Source organism: Pseudophryne corroboree, chromosome 9 (assembly GCF_028390025.1).
Source record: "Pseudophryne corroboree isolate aPseCor3 chromosome 9, aPseCor3.hap2, whole genome shotgun sequence".
Taxonomy (NCBI): domain Eukaryota; kingdom Metazoa; phylum Chordata; class Amphibia; order Anura; family Myobatrachidae; genus Pseudophryne; species Pseudophryne corroboree.
The window spans coordinates 481,857,004-481,871,884 of NC_086452.1; the positions used below are offsets into that span (position 1 = coordinate 481,857,004).

General features: G+C 50.6%; 1 protein-coding gene across 1 annotated transcript in view; it reads right to left on the reverse strand.

Annotated features, from left to right (window-relative positions):
- The window catches only part of IARS1 (isoleucyl-tRNA synthetase 1), a 513,623-nt gene that overhangs the window by 69,392 nt on the left and 429,350 nt on the right, over window positions 1-14,881 (reverse strand). Inside the window, exons 24-26 of the mRNA XM_063941580.1 lie at window positions 4,160-4,262; window positions 3,978-4,061; window positions 1,765-1,892 (exon numbers count right to left, since the gene is read on the reverse strand). Of these exons, the coding sequence (XP_063797650.1) occupies window positions 1,765-1,892; window positions 3,978-4,061; window positions 4,160-4,262 (315 nt within the window). The remainder of the gene's footprint in view (window positions 1-1,764; window positions 1,893-3,977; window positions 4,062-4,159; window positions 4,263-14,881) is intronic.

Here is a 14,881-nt window from a genome sequence, read left to right on the forward strand (position 1 = left end):
ACACACAATGCCCGGCAACGCAACACTGCCCCTGCGCTCCGCTCCCCCACCACACACACTTCCCTGTCCCCCACCACATAACACTGCCCCCCCCCCCCACCACACACACTGCCGCACAAACACTAATCCCCCACACACACACTGCCCTGTCCCCCCACCACATAACACTGCCCCCCCCCCCCCCCCCCACCACACACACTGCCCGGCACACAACACTAATCCCCCCCACACACACACCGCCCCTGCCCCCCAAACAACACACACACTGCCCTGCCCCCACACAACACACACACTCGCCCCCAACCAACACTGCCCAGCCCCCCACCACACACTGCCCTCCACACAACACTGCCCCTGCCCCCCCCACCACACACTGCCCGGCACACAACACTGCCCCGCCCCCCCCCCCCCACCCTCACACTGCCCACCACACAACACTGCCCCCGCCCCCCCACCCTCACACTGCCCACCACACAACACTGCCCATGCCCCCCACCACACACTGCCCGCCACACAACACTGCCCCTGCCCCCCCACCACACAGCCCGCCCCACACACACTGCCACCCACCACACACACTGCCCACCACCCAACACTGCCCTGCACCCCACCACACACTGCCTGCACACAACCCTGCCCCTGCCCCCCCCCACCACACACACTGCCCGTCACACAACACTGCTGCTGCCCCCCACCACACACTGCCCGTCACACAACACTGCTGCTGCACCCCCACCACACACTGCCCGGCACACAACACTGCCCTGCCCCCCTACCACACACACTGCCCGTCACACAACACTGTCCCTGCACCCTCACCACACACTTGCCCTTCACACAACACTGCTGCTGCCCCCGCCCCCCACTACACACACTGGGCCCCACACACTGCCCCCCCCCCCCACACACTCACATTGCCGCCACATAACACTGCCCCTGCCCCCACCACACGCACTGCCCGCCACATAACACTACCCCCACCCCCACTGCTCGGCACAAACACTGCCCCTGCCCCCCCACCAAACAAGCAGCACGGCACACAAACACTGCCCCCCACCCCCCCGCCGCCCACCCCCACTGCTTCCCCACACAACACTGCCCCCCACACACGCTGCCAGCACACAACACTGCCCCCCCACTGCTCGCCACACAACACTGACCCCCCTACACACACACACACACACTGCCAGCTCACAACACTTCCCATCCCCCCCTTCCGACACACACACACCCCACAGCCACTACTGCTGAAGCATCTGGCACCATGGAAAGAGCTGGCCACTAGGACAACGGCCAGTTATGGGACACAGACACCTGATCTATAACCCACCCAGCTACGCTTACCCTGCCATCAGCCCCCCAACCCCGGGAGAGAACAGGAAGAGACAGAGCAAACCATGTGCAACTCCCAAAGCCATGCAAAAACCGAGGTGCTGCGTGCGTCACCGAGGTGCTGCGTGCGTCACCGAGGTGCTGCGTGCGTCACCGAGGTGCTGCGTGCGTCACCGAGGTGCTGCGTGCGTCACCGAGGTGCTGCGTGTGCTACTGAGGTGCTGCGTGTGTCACTGAGGTGCTGCGTGTGTCACTGAGGTGCTGCGTGTGTCACTGAGGTGCTGCGTGCGTCACTGAGGTGCTGCGTGTGTCACTGAGGTGCTGCGTGCGTCACTGAGGTGCTGCGTGTGTCACTGAGGTGCTGCGTGTGTCACTGAGGTGCCTGCGTGTGCTACGGAGGTGCTGCTGCGAACAGCGCAGGTGGGATCAGACCTGAAGTGTGCATCTAGTGGGCGTTTCAGCAGAGTGTCACAGGTAGTGAAAGCAGCTGCGCTCTCAGGTGATGGTGCGTCAGTGGCTAGAACCACCAGCATCTCAGGGCTTGCACATTCCGGCACACACTAATGCACAAGGAGAGGAATGAAAACAGCGTATACATGCAGCCTTGACTCCAGAGACAGGCGCCGGAGCCAACTGCGCAGCGTCTATGAATCAGGAACCAGGGCCATCTCCGCAGCGTCTATGAATCAGGAACCAGAGCCATCTCCGCAGCGTCTATGAATCATGCGCCAGAGCCATCTCCGCAGCGTCTATGAATCATGCGCCAGAGCCATCTCCACAACGTCTATGAATCAGGAACTAGAGCCATCTCCACAACGTCTATGAATCAGGAACCAGAGCCATCTCTACAACGTCTATGAATCAGGCGCCAGAGCCATCTCCACAACGTCTATGAATCAGGAACCAGAGCCATCTCCACAACTTCTATGAATCAGGAACGAGAGCCATCTCCACAACGTCTATGAATCAGGAACCAGAGCCATCTCCACAACGTCTATGAATCAGGAACCAGAGCCATCTCCACAACGTCTATGAATCAGACGCCAGAGCCATCTCCACAGAGTATATGAATCAGGAAACAGAGCCATCTCCGCAGAGTCTATGAATCAGACGCCAGAGCCATCTCCACAACGTCTATGAATCAGGAACCAGAGCCATCTCCACAACGTCTACGAATCAGGCGCCAGAGCCATCTCCACAGCATCTACGAATCAGGCACCAGAGCCATCTCCACAGCGTCTACGAATCAGGCGCCAGAGCCATCTCCACAGCATCAACGAATCAAGCGCCAGAGCCATCTCCACAGCGTCTACGAATCAGGCGCCAGAGCCATCTCCACAGCGTCTACGAATCAGACACAATGACTGGCCACACACTGCTAACCCTAACCCTCATGCAATAAAACAGAATGCAGATCACTGGAACATCAGGACCTCATCTATGGAATTCTGTAATAATGTAGATGTTACAGGAATGTGATGAGCCCTTAGCAGGGAGGAACAGTCTGACTCTGGGTATAAGGGAATGGTTTGCCCTACTATTGCCCAGAATAGAATACTAGGGGAACCGTGCCAGAAGGTCAGGTTCTGCAGTAGTCACCATTTGGAGAATAATATTTATCTGAAAACCAGAATCAGACCAGAATTGGCAATGTTTCCGTTTTATAAAAGTTCCAAAATTGTGTTTCACTTGAAACAGATCCGAGCACGGTTGTGTCATGTAGACCTCTTTTGTAAGGGAACGGTGTAAGAGAAGCACGGTTGTGTCATGTAGACCTCTTCTGTAAGGGAACGGTGTAAGGGAAGCACGGTTGGGTCATGTAAACCTCTTCTGTAAGGGAACGGTGCAAGAGGAGCACGGTTGTGTCATGTAGACCTCTTCTATGAGGGAACGGTCTAAGGGAAGCACAGTTGTGTCATGTAGACCTCTTCTGTAAGGGAACGGTGTAAGAGAAGCACGGTTGTGTCATGTAGACCTCTTCTATAAAGGAACGGTGTAAGGGGAGCACTGTTGTGTCATGTAGACCTCTTCTGTAAAGGAACGGTGCAAGAGGAGCACGGTTGTGTCATGTAGACCTCTTCTGTAAAGGAACGGTGCAAGAGGAGCACGGTTGTGTCATGTAGACCTCTTCTATAAGGGAACGGTGTAAGGGAAGCACGGTTGTGTCATGTAGACCTCTTCTATAAGGGAACGGTGCAAGAGGAGCACGGTTGTGTCATGTAGACCTCTTCTATAAGGGAATGGTGTAAGGGGAGCACTGTTGTCTCATGTAGACCTCTTCTATAAAGGAACGGTGTAAGGGGAGCACTGTTATGTCATGTAGACCTCTTCTATTAGGGAACGGTGTAAAGAGAGCACTGTTGTGTCATGTAGACCTCTTCTGTAAGGGAATGGTGTAAGGGAAGCACTGTTGTCTCATGTAGACCTCTTCTATAAAGGAATGGTGTAAGGGAAGCATGGTTGTGTCATGTAGACCTCTTCTATAAAGGAACAGTGTAAGGGAAGCATGGTTGTGTCATGTAGACCTTTTCTATAAGGGATCGGTGTAAGGGAAGCACTGTTGTGTCATGTAGACCTTTTCTATTAGGGAACGGTGTAAGGAGAGCAGTGGTAGCATTACATCAGAAAATAGTGACAGAACTAACCTCAAGAATATACTTTTCCAAGGACTTGATGTCGGAGAGGGCCTCCGGCTCCTGATGGATGACAATCACTTCCTTCAGTGGGTACTGTGGGAAAGACGGAAGATACAAGTCTCCTACACAACAACACAATCATGCAGTTGACAAAAAAGAAAGTGCCTCCGATTTGCACAAGTCTGACTGACCTTCACAGGCAATGTCTTCCTGTCACGGATCACTCGGCCTAACTCTATGACAGACTGCATCCGTGTCACTGCGCTCTCAATCTTTTTATCAATCAAATTCTCTCTGGAACATAAACAAAGAAGAAAATATCAACCACAGCAGGGGAATGAGACAAAGCTTCTACTACAGCCGGCACATCAGACTCACGTGTGGTTACGTTTGGTCAGAGGAGGGCTACAGTAAGAAGAGTTTCAGCACACACACGTATCTATACATTAACACACCAAACACGGTAATTACATAAGTATGCAAATATTTTATATATGCTAAAGACAGAAGAGATACAAGAAGAGGGGATGGATACAAAAATAAAAAAAAGCAATGAAGGGAGTGGAAAATAAGATTTTACTTACCGATAAATCTATTTCTCGTAGTCCGTAGTGGATGCTGGGACTCCGTAAGGACCATGGGGAATAGCGGCTCCGCAGGAGACAGGGCACAAGAATAAAAGCTTTAGGATCAGGTGGTGTGCACTGGCTCCTCCCCCTATGACCCTCCTCCAAGCCTCAGTTAGGATACTGTGCCCGGACGAGCGTACATAATCAGGAAGGATATTGAATCCCGGGTAAGACTCATACCAGCCACACCAATCACACCGTACAACTTGTGATCTGAACCCAGTTAACAGTATGATAACAACGAAGGAGCCTCTGAAAAGATGGCTCACAACAACAATAACCCGATTTAGTTAACAATAACTATGTACAAGTATTGCAGACAATCCGCACTTGGGATGGGCGCCCAGCATCCACTACGGACTACGAGAAATAGATTTATCGGTAAGTAAAATCTTATTTTCTCTGACGTCCTAGTGGATGCTGGGACTCCGTAAGGACCATGGGGATTATACCAAAGCTCCCAAACGGGCGGGAGAGTGCGGATGACTCTGCAGCACCGAATGAGAGAACTCCAGGTCCTCCTCAGCCAGGGTATCAAATTTGTAGAATTTAGCAAACGTGTTTGCCCCTGACCAAGTAGCTGCTCGGCAAAGTTGTAAAGCCGAGACCCCTCGGGCAGCCGCCCAAGATGAGCCCACTTTCCTTGTGGAATGGGCTTTTACAGATTTTGGCTGTGGCAGGCCTGCCACAGAATGTGCAAGCTGAATTGTACTACAAATCCAACGAGCAATAGTCTGCTTAGAAGCAGGAGCACCCAGCTTGTTGGGTGCATACAGGATAAACAGCGAGTCAGACTTTCTTACTCCAGCCGTCCTGGAAACATATATTTTCAGGGCCCTGACAACGTCAAGTAACTTGGAGTCCTCCAAGTCCCTAGTAGCCGCAGGCACCACAATAGGTTGGTTCATGTGAAAAGCAGAAACCACCTTAGGGAGAAATTGAGGACGAGTCCTCAATTCTGCCCTGTCAGAATGAAAAATTAAGTAAGGGCTTTTATATGATAAAGCCGCCAATTCTGACACACGCCTGGCTGAAGCCAGGGCTAACAGCATCGTCACCTTCCATGTGAGATATTTTAAGTCCACAGTGGTGAGTGGTTCAAACCAATGTGACTTAAGGAACCTCAAAACAACATTGAGATCCCAAGGTGCCACTGGAGGCACAAAAGGAGGTTGTATATGCAGTACCCCTTTTACAAATGTCTGAACTTCAGGTACTGAAGCCAGTTCTTTCTGGAAGAAAATCGACAGGGCCGAAATTTGAACCTTAATGGACCCTAATTTTAGGCCCATAGACAGTCCTGTTTGCAGGAAATGGAGGAAACGACCCAGTTGAAATTCCTCTGTAGGGGCCTTCTTGGCCTCACACCACGCAACATATTTTCGCCAAATGCGGTGATAATGTTTTGCGGTTACATCCTTCCTGGCTTTGACCAGGGTAGGGATGACTTCATCTGGAATGCCTTTTTCCTTCAGGATCCGGCGTTCAACCGCCATGCCGTCAAACGCAGCCGCGGTAAGTCTTGGAACAGACAAGGCCCCTGCTGGAGCAGGTCCTTTCTTAGAGGTAGAGGCCACGGGTCTTCCGTGAGCATCTCTTGAAGTTCCGGGTACCAAGTCCTTCTTGGCCAATCCGGAACCACGAGTATCGTTCTTACTCCTCTCCTTCTTATGATTCTCAGTACTTTTGGTATGAGAGGCAGAGGAGGGAACACATACACTGACTGGTACACCCACGGTGTCACCAGAGCGTCCACCGCTATTGCCTGAGGGTCCCTTGACCTGGCGCAATATCTGTCTAGTTTTTTGTTTAGACGTGACGCCATCATGTCCACCTTTGGTTTTTCCCAACGGTTTACAATCAGGTGGAAGACTTCTGGGTGAAGTCCCCACTCTCCCGGGTGAAGGTCGTGTCTGCTGAGGAAGTCTGCTTCCCAGTTGTCCACTCCCGGAATGAACACTGCTGACAGTGCTATCACATGATTTTCCGCCCAGCGAAGAATCCTTGCAGCTTCTGCCATTGCCCTCCTGCTTCTCGTGCCGCCCTGTCTGTTTACGTGGGCGACTGACGTGATGTTGTCCGATTGGATCAATACCGCCTGACCCTGAAGCAGGGGTTTCGCTTGACTTAGGGCATTGTAAATGGCCCTTAGTTCCAGAATGTTTATATGAAGAGATGTTTCCATGCTTGACCACAAGCCCTGGAAATTTTTTCCCTGTGTGACTGCCCCCCAGCCTCTCAGGCTGGCGTCCGTGGTCACCAGGACCCAATCCTGAATGCCAAATCTGCGGCCCTCTAGTAGATGAGCACTCTGCAGCCACCACAGAAGAGACACCCTTGTCCTTGTCGACAGGGTTATCCGCTGATGCATCTGAAGATGCGATCCGGACCATTTGTCCAGTAGATCCCACTGAAACGTTCTTGCATGGAATCTTCCGAATGGAATTGTTTCGTAAGAAGCCACCATTTTTCCCAGGACCCTCGTGCACTGATGCACTGACACCTGGCCTGGTTTTAGGAGGTTCCTGACTAGCTCGGATAACTCCCTGGCCTTCTCCTCCGGGAGAAACACCTTTTTCTGGACTGTGTCCAGAATCATTCCTAGGAACAGTAGACGTGTCGTTGGAATCAGCTGCGATTTTGGAATATTTAGGATCCACCCGTGCTGACGTAACACTACCTGAGATAGTGCTACTCCGACTTCTAACTGTTCCCTGGACCTTGCCCTTATCAGGAGATCGTCCAAGTAAGGGATAATTAAGACGCCTTTTCTTCGAAGAAGAATCATCATTTCGGCCATTACCTTGGTAAAGACCCGAGGTGCCGTGGACAACCCAAACGGCAGCGTCTGAAACTGATGACAGTTTTGTACTACAAACCTGAGGTACCCTTGGTGAGACGGGTAGATTGGGACGTGGAGATAAGCATCCTTGATGTCCAGAGACACCATATAGTCCCCTTCTTCCAGGTTTGCTATCACCGCTCTGAGTGATTCCATCTTGAATTTGAACCTCTTTATGTAAGTGTTCAGGGATTTCAGATTTAAAATTGGTCTCACCGAGCCGTCCGGCTTCGGTACCACAAACAGCGTGGAATAATACCCCTTTCCCTGTTGTAGGAGGGGTACCTTGATTATCACCTGCTGGGAATACAGCTTGTGAATGGCTTCCAAAACTGCCTCCCTGTCGGAGGGAGACTTTGGTAGAGCAGACTTCAGGAACCGGCGAGGGGGAAACGCCTCGAATTCCAGTTTGTACCCCTGCGATACCACCTGTAGAATCCAGGGGTCCACTTGCGAGTGAGCCCACTGCGCGTTGAAATTCTTGAGACGGGCCCCCACCATGTCTGAGTCTGCTTGTAAAGCCCCAGCGTCATGCTGAAGACTTGGCAGAAGCAGGGGAGGGCTTCTGCTCCTGGGAAGCGGCTGCATGGTGCAGTCTTTTTCCCCTTCCTCTGCCCCGGGGCAGGAAGGAATGGCCTTTAGCTCGCTTGTACTTATGGGAACGAAAGGACTGAGTTTGAAAAGACGGTGTCTTTTTCTGCTGATGTGAAGTGACCTGGGGTAAAAAGGTGGATTTTCCAGCCGTTGCCGTGGCCACCAGGTCCGATAGACCAGCCCCAAATAACTCCTCCCCTTTATACGGCAATACTTCCATATGTCGTTTGGAATCCGCATCGCCTGACCACTGTCGCGTCCATAACGCTCTTCTGGCAGAAATGGACATAGCACTTACTCTTGATGCCAGGGTGCAAATATCCCTCTGTGCATCACGCATATATAGTAATGCATCCTTCAAATGCTCTATAGTTAACAGTATATTGTCCCTATCCAGGGTATCAATATTTTCAGTCAGGGAATCCGACCACGCGACGCCAGCACTGCACATCCAGGCTGAAGCGATTGCTGGTCGCAGTATAACACCAGTATGTGTGTATATACTTTTAAGAATATTTTCCAGCCTTCTATCTGCTGGTTCTTTGAGGGTGGCCGTATCAGGAGACGGTAACGCTACTTGTTTAGATAAACGTGTGAGCGCCTTATCTACCCTAGGGGGTGTTTCCCAACGTGTCCTAACCTCTAACGGGAAAGGATATAGTGCCAATAATTTTTTAGAAATTAGCAGTTTTTTGTCGGGGGAAACCCACGCTTTATCACACACCTCATTTAACTCATCTGACTCAGGGAAAACTATTGGTAGTTTTTTCACACCCCACATAATACCCTTCTTTGTGGTACTTGTAGTGTCAGAAATGTTCAATGCTTCCTTCATTGCCGTGATCATGTAACGTGTGGCCCTACTGGACATTACGTTTGTCTCCTCACCGTCGACACTAGACTCAGTATCTGTGTCTGGGTCTGTGTCGACCCACTGAGGTAACGGGCGTTTTAGGGCCCCTGACGGTGTCTGAGACGCCTGGACAGGCACTAATTGATTTGCCGGCTGTCTCATGTCATCAACCGTTCTTTGCAAAGTGCTGACATTATCACTTAATTCTTTAAATACGATCATCCAGTCAGGTGTCGACTCCCTAGGAGGTGACATCACTAACCCAGGCAATTGCTCCGCCTCCACATCATTTTCCTCCTCATACATGTCGACACACACGTACCGACACACAGCACACACACCGGGAATGCTCTGATAGAGGACAGGACCCCACAAGCCCTTTGGAGAGACAGAGGGAGAGTCTGCCAGCACACACCAAGCGCTATATATATATATACAGGGATAACCTTATATAAGTGTTATTCCCTTATAGCTGCTGTTTATATAGTTTTTAGCTGCCAATAGTGCCCCCCCCCTCTCTTTTTTACCCTGATTCAGTAGCAAGTCTGCAGGGGAGAGTCAGGGAGCCGTCCTTCCAGCGGAGCTGTGAGGGAAAATGGCGCTTGTGTGCTGAGGAGATAGGCTCCGCCCCTTTACGACGTCCTTATCTCCCGCTTTTTCTGTAAAAAATGGCAGGGGTTAAAATACATCCATATAGCCCAAGAGCTATATGTGATGTATTCTTTAGCCAACCTAAGGTATTATCTGTTATATTGCGTCTCAGGGCGCTCCCCCCCAGCGCCCTGCACCCTCAGTGACCGGAGTGTGAAGTGTGCTGAGAGCAATGGCGCACAGCTGCGGTGCTGTGCGCTACCTTAGTCTGAAGACAGGATCGTCTTCTGCCGCCGATTTCACCGGACCTCTTCGCTCTTCTGGCTCTGTAAGGGGGCCGGCGGCGCGGCTCCGGGACCCATCCAGGCTGAACCTGTGATCGTCCCTCTGGAGCTAATGTCCAGTAGCCTAAGAAACCCGATCCACTCTGCACGCAGGTGAGTCCGTTTCTTCTCCCCTTAGTCCCACGATGCAGTGAGCCTGTTGCCAGCAGGACTCACTGAAAATAAAAAACCTAAAAATAAGATTTTACTTACCGATAAATCTATTTCTCGGAGTCCGTAGTGGATGCTGGGGTTCCTGAAAGGACCATGGGGAATAGCGGCTCCGCAGGAGACAGGGCACAAAAAGTAAAGCTTTTTCAGATCAGGTGGTGTGCACTGGCTCCTCCCCCTATGACCCTCCTCCAGACTCCAGTTAGGTACTGTGCCCGGACGAGCGTACACAATAAGGGAGGATTTTTAATCCCGGGTAAGACTCATACCAGCCACACCAATCACACCGTACAACCTGTGATCTAAACCCAGGTAACAGTATGATAACAGCGGAGCCTCTGAAAGATGGCTTCCTTCAACAATAACCCGAATTAGTTAACAATAACTATGTACAATTTATGCAGATAATCCGCACTTGGGATGGGCGCCCAGCATCCACTACGGACTCCGAGAAATAGATTTATCGGTAAGTAAAATCTTATTTTCTCTATCGTCCTAGTGGATGCTGGGGTTCCTGAAAGGACCATGGGGATTATACCAAAGCTCCCAAACGGGCGGGAGAGTGCGGATGACTCTGCAGCACCGAATGAGAGAACTCCAGGTCCTCCTTAGCCAGAGTATCAAATTTGTAAAATTTTACAAACGTGTTCTCCCCTGACCACGTAGCTGCTCGGCAAAGTTGTAATGCCGAGACCCCTCGGGCAGCCGCCCAAGATGAGCCCACCTTCCTTGTGGAGTGGGCCTTTACAGATTTAGGCTGTGGCAGGCCTGCCACAGAATGTGCAAGTTGGATTGTGCTACAGATCCAACGAGCAATCGTCTGCTTAGACGCAGGAGCACCCATCTTGTTGGGTGCATACAATATAAACAACGAGTCAGATTTTCTGACTCCAGCTGTCCTTGCAATATATATTTTTAATGCTCTGACAACGTCCAGTAACTTGGAGTCCTCCAAGTCACTTGTAGCCGCAGGCACTACAATAGGCTGGTTCAGATGAAATGCTGACACCACCTTAGGGAGAAAATGCGGACGAGTCCGCAGTTCTGCCCTGTCCGAATGGAAAATCAGATATGGGCTTTTGTAAGATAAAGCTGCCAATTCTGATACTCTCCTGGCAGAAGCCAGGGCTAGAAGCATGGTCACTTTCCAAGTGAGATATTTCAAATCCACCTTATTTAGTGGTTCAAACCAATGAGATTTTAGAAAGTCCAAAACCACATTGAGATCCCACGGTGCCACTGGAGGCACCACAGGAGGCTGTATATGCAGCACTCCCTTAACAAAGGTCTGGACTTCAGGGACTGAAGCCAATTCTTTTTGAAAGAAAATCGACAGGGCCGAAATTTGAACCTTAATAGATCCCAATTTGAGACCCATAGACAATCCTGATTGCAGGAAATGTAGGAATCGACCCAGTTGAAATTCCTCCGTCGGAGCACTCCGATCTTCGCACCACGCAACATATTTTCGCCAAATTCGGTGATAATGTTGCACGGTTACTTCCTTCCTTGCTTTAATCAAAGTAGGAATGACTTCTTCCGGCATGCCTTTTTCCTTTAGGATCCGGCGTTCAACCGCCATGCCGTCAAACGCAGCCGCGGTAAGTCTTGAAACAGACAGGGACCCTGCTGAAGCAAGTCCCTCCTTAGAGGTAGAGGCCACGGATCTTCCGTGATCATCTCTTGAAGTTCCGGGTACCAAGTCCTTCTTGGCCAATCCGGAACCACTAGTATCGTTCTTACGCCTCTTTGCCGTATAATTCTCAATACTTTTGGTATGAGAGGCAGAGGAGGAAACACATACACCGACTGGTACACCCAAGGCGTTACCAGCGCGTCCACAGCTATTGCCTGCGGATCTCTTGACCTGGCGCAATACCCGTCCAGTTTTTTGTTGAGGCGAGACGCCATCATGTCCACCATTGGTCTTTCCCAACGGGTTACCAGCATGTGGAAGACTTCTGGATGAAGTCCCCACTCTCCCGGGTGAAGATCGTGTCTGCTGAGGAAGTCTGCTTCCCAGTTGTCCACTCCCGGGATGAACACTGCTGACAGTGCTATCACATGATTCTCTGCCCAGCGAAGAATCCTTGCAGCTTCTGCCATTGCACTCCTGCTTCTTGTGCCGCCCTGTCTGTTCACATGGGCGACTGCCGTGATGTTGTCCGACTGGATCAACACCGGTTTTCCCTGAAGCAGAGGTTCTGCCTGGCTTAGAGCATTGTATATTGCTCTTAGTTCCAGAATGTTTATGTGAAGAGACGTTTCCAGGCTCGTCCATACTCCCTGGAAGTTTCTTCCTTGTGTGACTGCTCCCCAGCCTCTCAGGCTGGCGTCCGTGGTCACCAGGATCCAATCCTGTATGCCGAATCTGCGGCCCTCCAATAGATGAGGACTCTGCAACCACCACAGAAGAGACACCCTTGTCCTTGGAGACAGGGTTATCCGTAGGTGCATCTGAAGATGCGACCCTGACCATTTGTCCAACAGATCCCTTTGGAAAATTCTTGCGTGGAATCTGCCGAATGGAATTGCTTCGTAAGAAGCCACCATTTTTCCCAGGACTCTTGTGCATTGATGTACAGACACCTTTCCTGGTTTTAGGAGGTTCCTGACAAGGTCGGATAACTCCTTGGCTTTTTCCTCCGGGAGAAAAACCTTTTTCTGAACCGTGTCCAGAATCATCCCTAGGAACAGCAGACGAGTTGTCGGCATTAACTGGGATTTTGGAATATTCAGAATCCACCCGTGCTGTTTTAGCACTTCTTGAGACAGTGCTAATCCCATCTCTAGCTGTTCTCTGGACCTCGCCCTTATTAGGAGATCGTCCAAGTATGGGATAATTAATATGCCTTTTCTTCGAAGAAGAATCATCATCTCGGCCATTACCTTTGTAAAGATCCGAGGTGCCGTGGACAATCCGAACGGCAGCGTCTGAAACTGATAGTGACAGTTTTGTACAACGAACCTGAGGTACCCCTGGTGTGAGGGGTAAATTGGAACGTGGAGATACGCATCCTTGATGTCCAAGGATACCATAAAGTCCCCCTCTTCCAGGTTCGCTATCACTGCTCTGAGTGACTCCATCTTGAACTTGAACTTCTTTATGTACAGGTTCAAGGACTTCAGATTTAGAATAGGCCTTACCGAGCCATCCGGCTTCGGTACCACAAAAAGAGTGGAATAATACCCCTTCCCTTGTTGCAGAAGAGGTACCTTGACTATCACCTGCTGAGAGTACAGCTTGTGAATGGCTTCCAAAACCGTCTCCCTTTCGGAGGGGGACGTTGGTAAAGCAGACTTCAGGAAACGGCGAGGTGGATCTGTCTCTAATTCCAACCTGTACCCTTGAGATATTATCTGCAGGATCCAGGGATCTACCTGCGAGTGAGCCCACTGCGCGCTGTAATTTTTGAGACGACCGCCCACCGTCCCCGAGTCCGCTTGAGAAGCCCCAGCGTCATGCTGAGGCTTTTGTAGAAGCCGGGGAGGGCTTCTGTTCCTGGGAAGGAGCTGCGTGTTGCTGTCTCTTCCCTCGACCTCTGCCTCGTGGCAGCTATGAATAGCCCTTTGCTCTCTTATTTTTAAAGGAACGAAAGGGCTGCGGTTGAAAAGTCGGTGCCTTTTTCTGTTGGGGAGTGACTTGAGGTAGAAAGGTGGATTTCCCGGCTGTAGCCGTGGCCACCAAATCTGATAGACCGACTCCAAATAACTCCTCCCCTTTATACGGCAAAACTTCCATATGCCGTTTTGAATCCGCATCGCCTGTCCACTGTCGCGTCCATAAAGCTCTTCTGGCCGAAATGGACATAGCACTTACCCGTGATGCCAGTGTGCAGATATCCCTCTGTGCATCACGCATATAAAGAAATGCATCCTTTATTTGTTCTAACGACAGTAAAATATTGTCCCTGTCCAGGGTATCAATATTTTCAATCAGGGACTCTGACCAAACTACCCCAGCACTGCCCATCCAGGCAGTCGCTATAGCTGGTCGTAGTATAACACCTGCATGTGTGTATATACTTTTTTGGATATTTTCCATCCTCCTATCTGATGGATCTTTAAGTGCGGCCGTCTCAGGAGAGGGTAACGCCACTTGTTTAGATAAGCGTGTTAGCGCCTTGTCCACCCTAGGAGGTGTTTCCCAGCGCTCCCTAACCTCTGGCGGGAAAGGGTATAATGCCAATAATTTCTTTGAAATTATCAGCTTTTTATCAGGGGCAACCCACGCTTCATTACACACGTCATTTAATTCTTCTGATTCAGGAAAAACTATAGGTCGTTTTTTCACACCCCACATAATACCCTGTTTAGTGGTACCTGTAGTATCAGCTAAATGTAACGCCTCCTTCATTGCCAAAATAAGAATTTACTTACCGATAATTCTATTTCTCGGAGTCCGTAGTGGATGCTGGGGTTCCTGAAAGGACCATGGGGGATAGCGGCTCCGCAGGAGACAGGGCACAAAAAGTAAAGCTTTAGGATCAGGTGGTGTGCACTGGCTCCTCCCCCTAGGACCCTCCTCCAAGCCAGTTAGGTACTGTGCCCGGACGAGCGTACACAATAAGGGAGGAATTTTGAATCCCGGGTAAGACTCATACCAGCCACACCAATCACACCGTACAACTTGTGATCTAAACCCAGTTAACAGTATGATAACAGCGGAGCCTCTGAAAAGATGGCTCACAACAATAATAACCCGATTTTTGTAACTATGTACAAGTATTGCAGATAATCCGCACTTGGGATGGGCGCCCAGCATCCACTACGGACTCCGAGAAATAGAATTATCGGTAAGTAAATTCTTATTTTCTCTATCGTCCTAGTGGATGCTGGGGTTCCTGAAAGGACCATGGGGATTATACCAAAGCTCCCAAACGGGCGGGAGAGTGCGGATGACTCTGCAG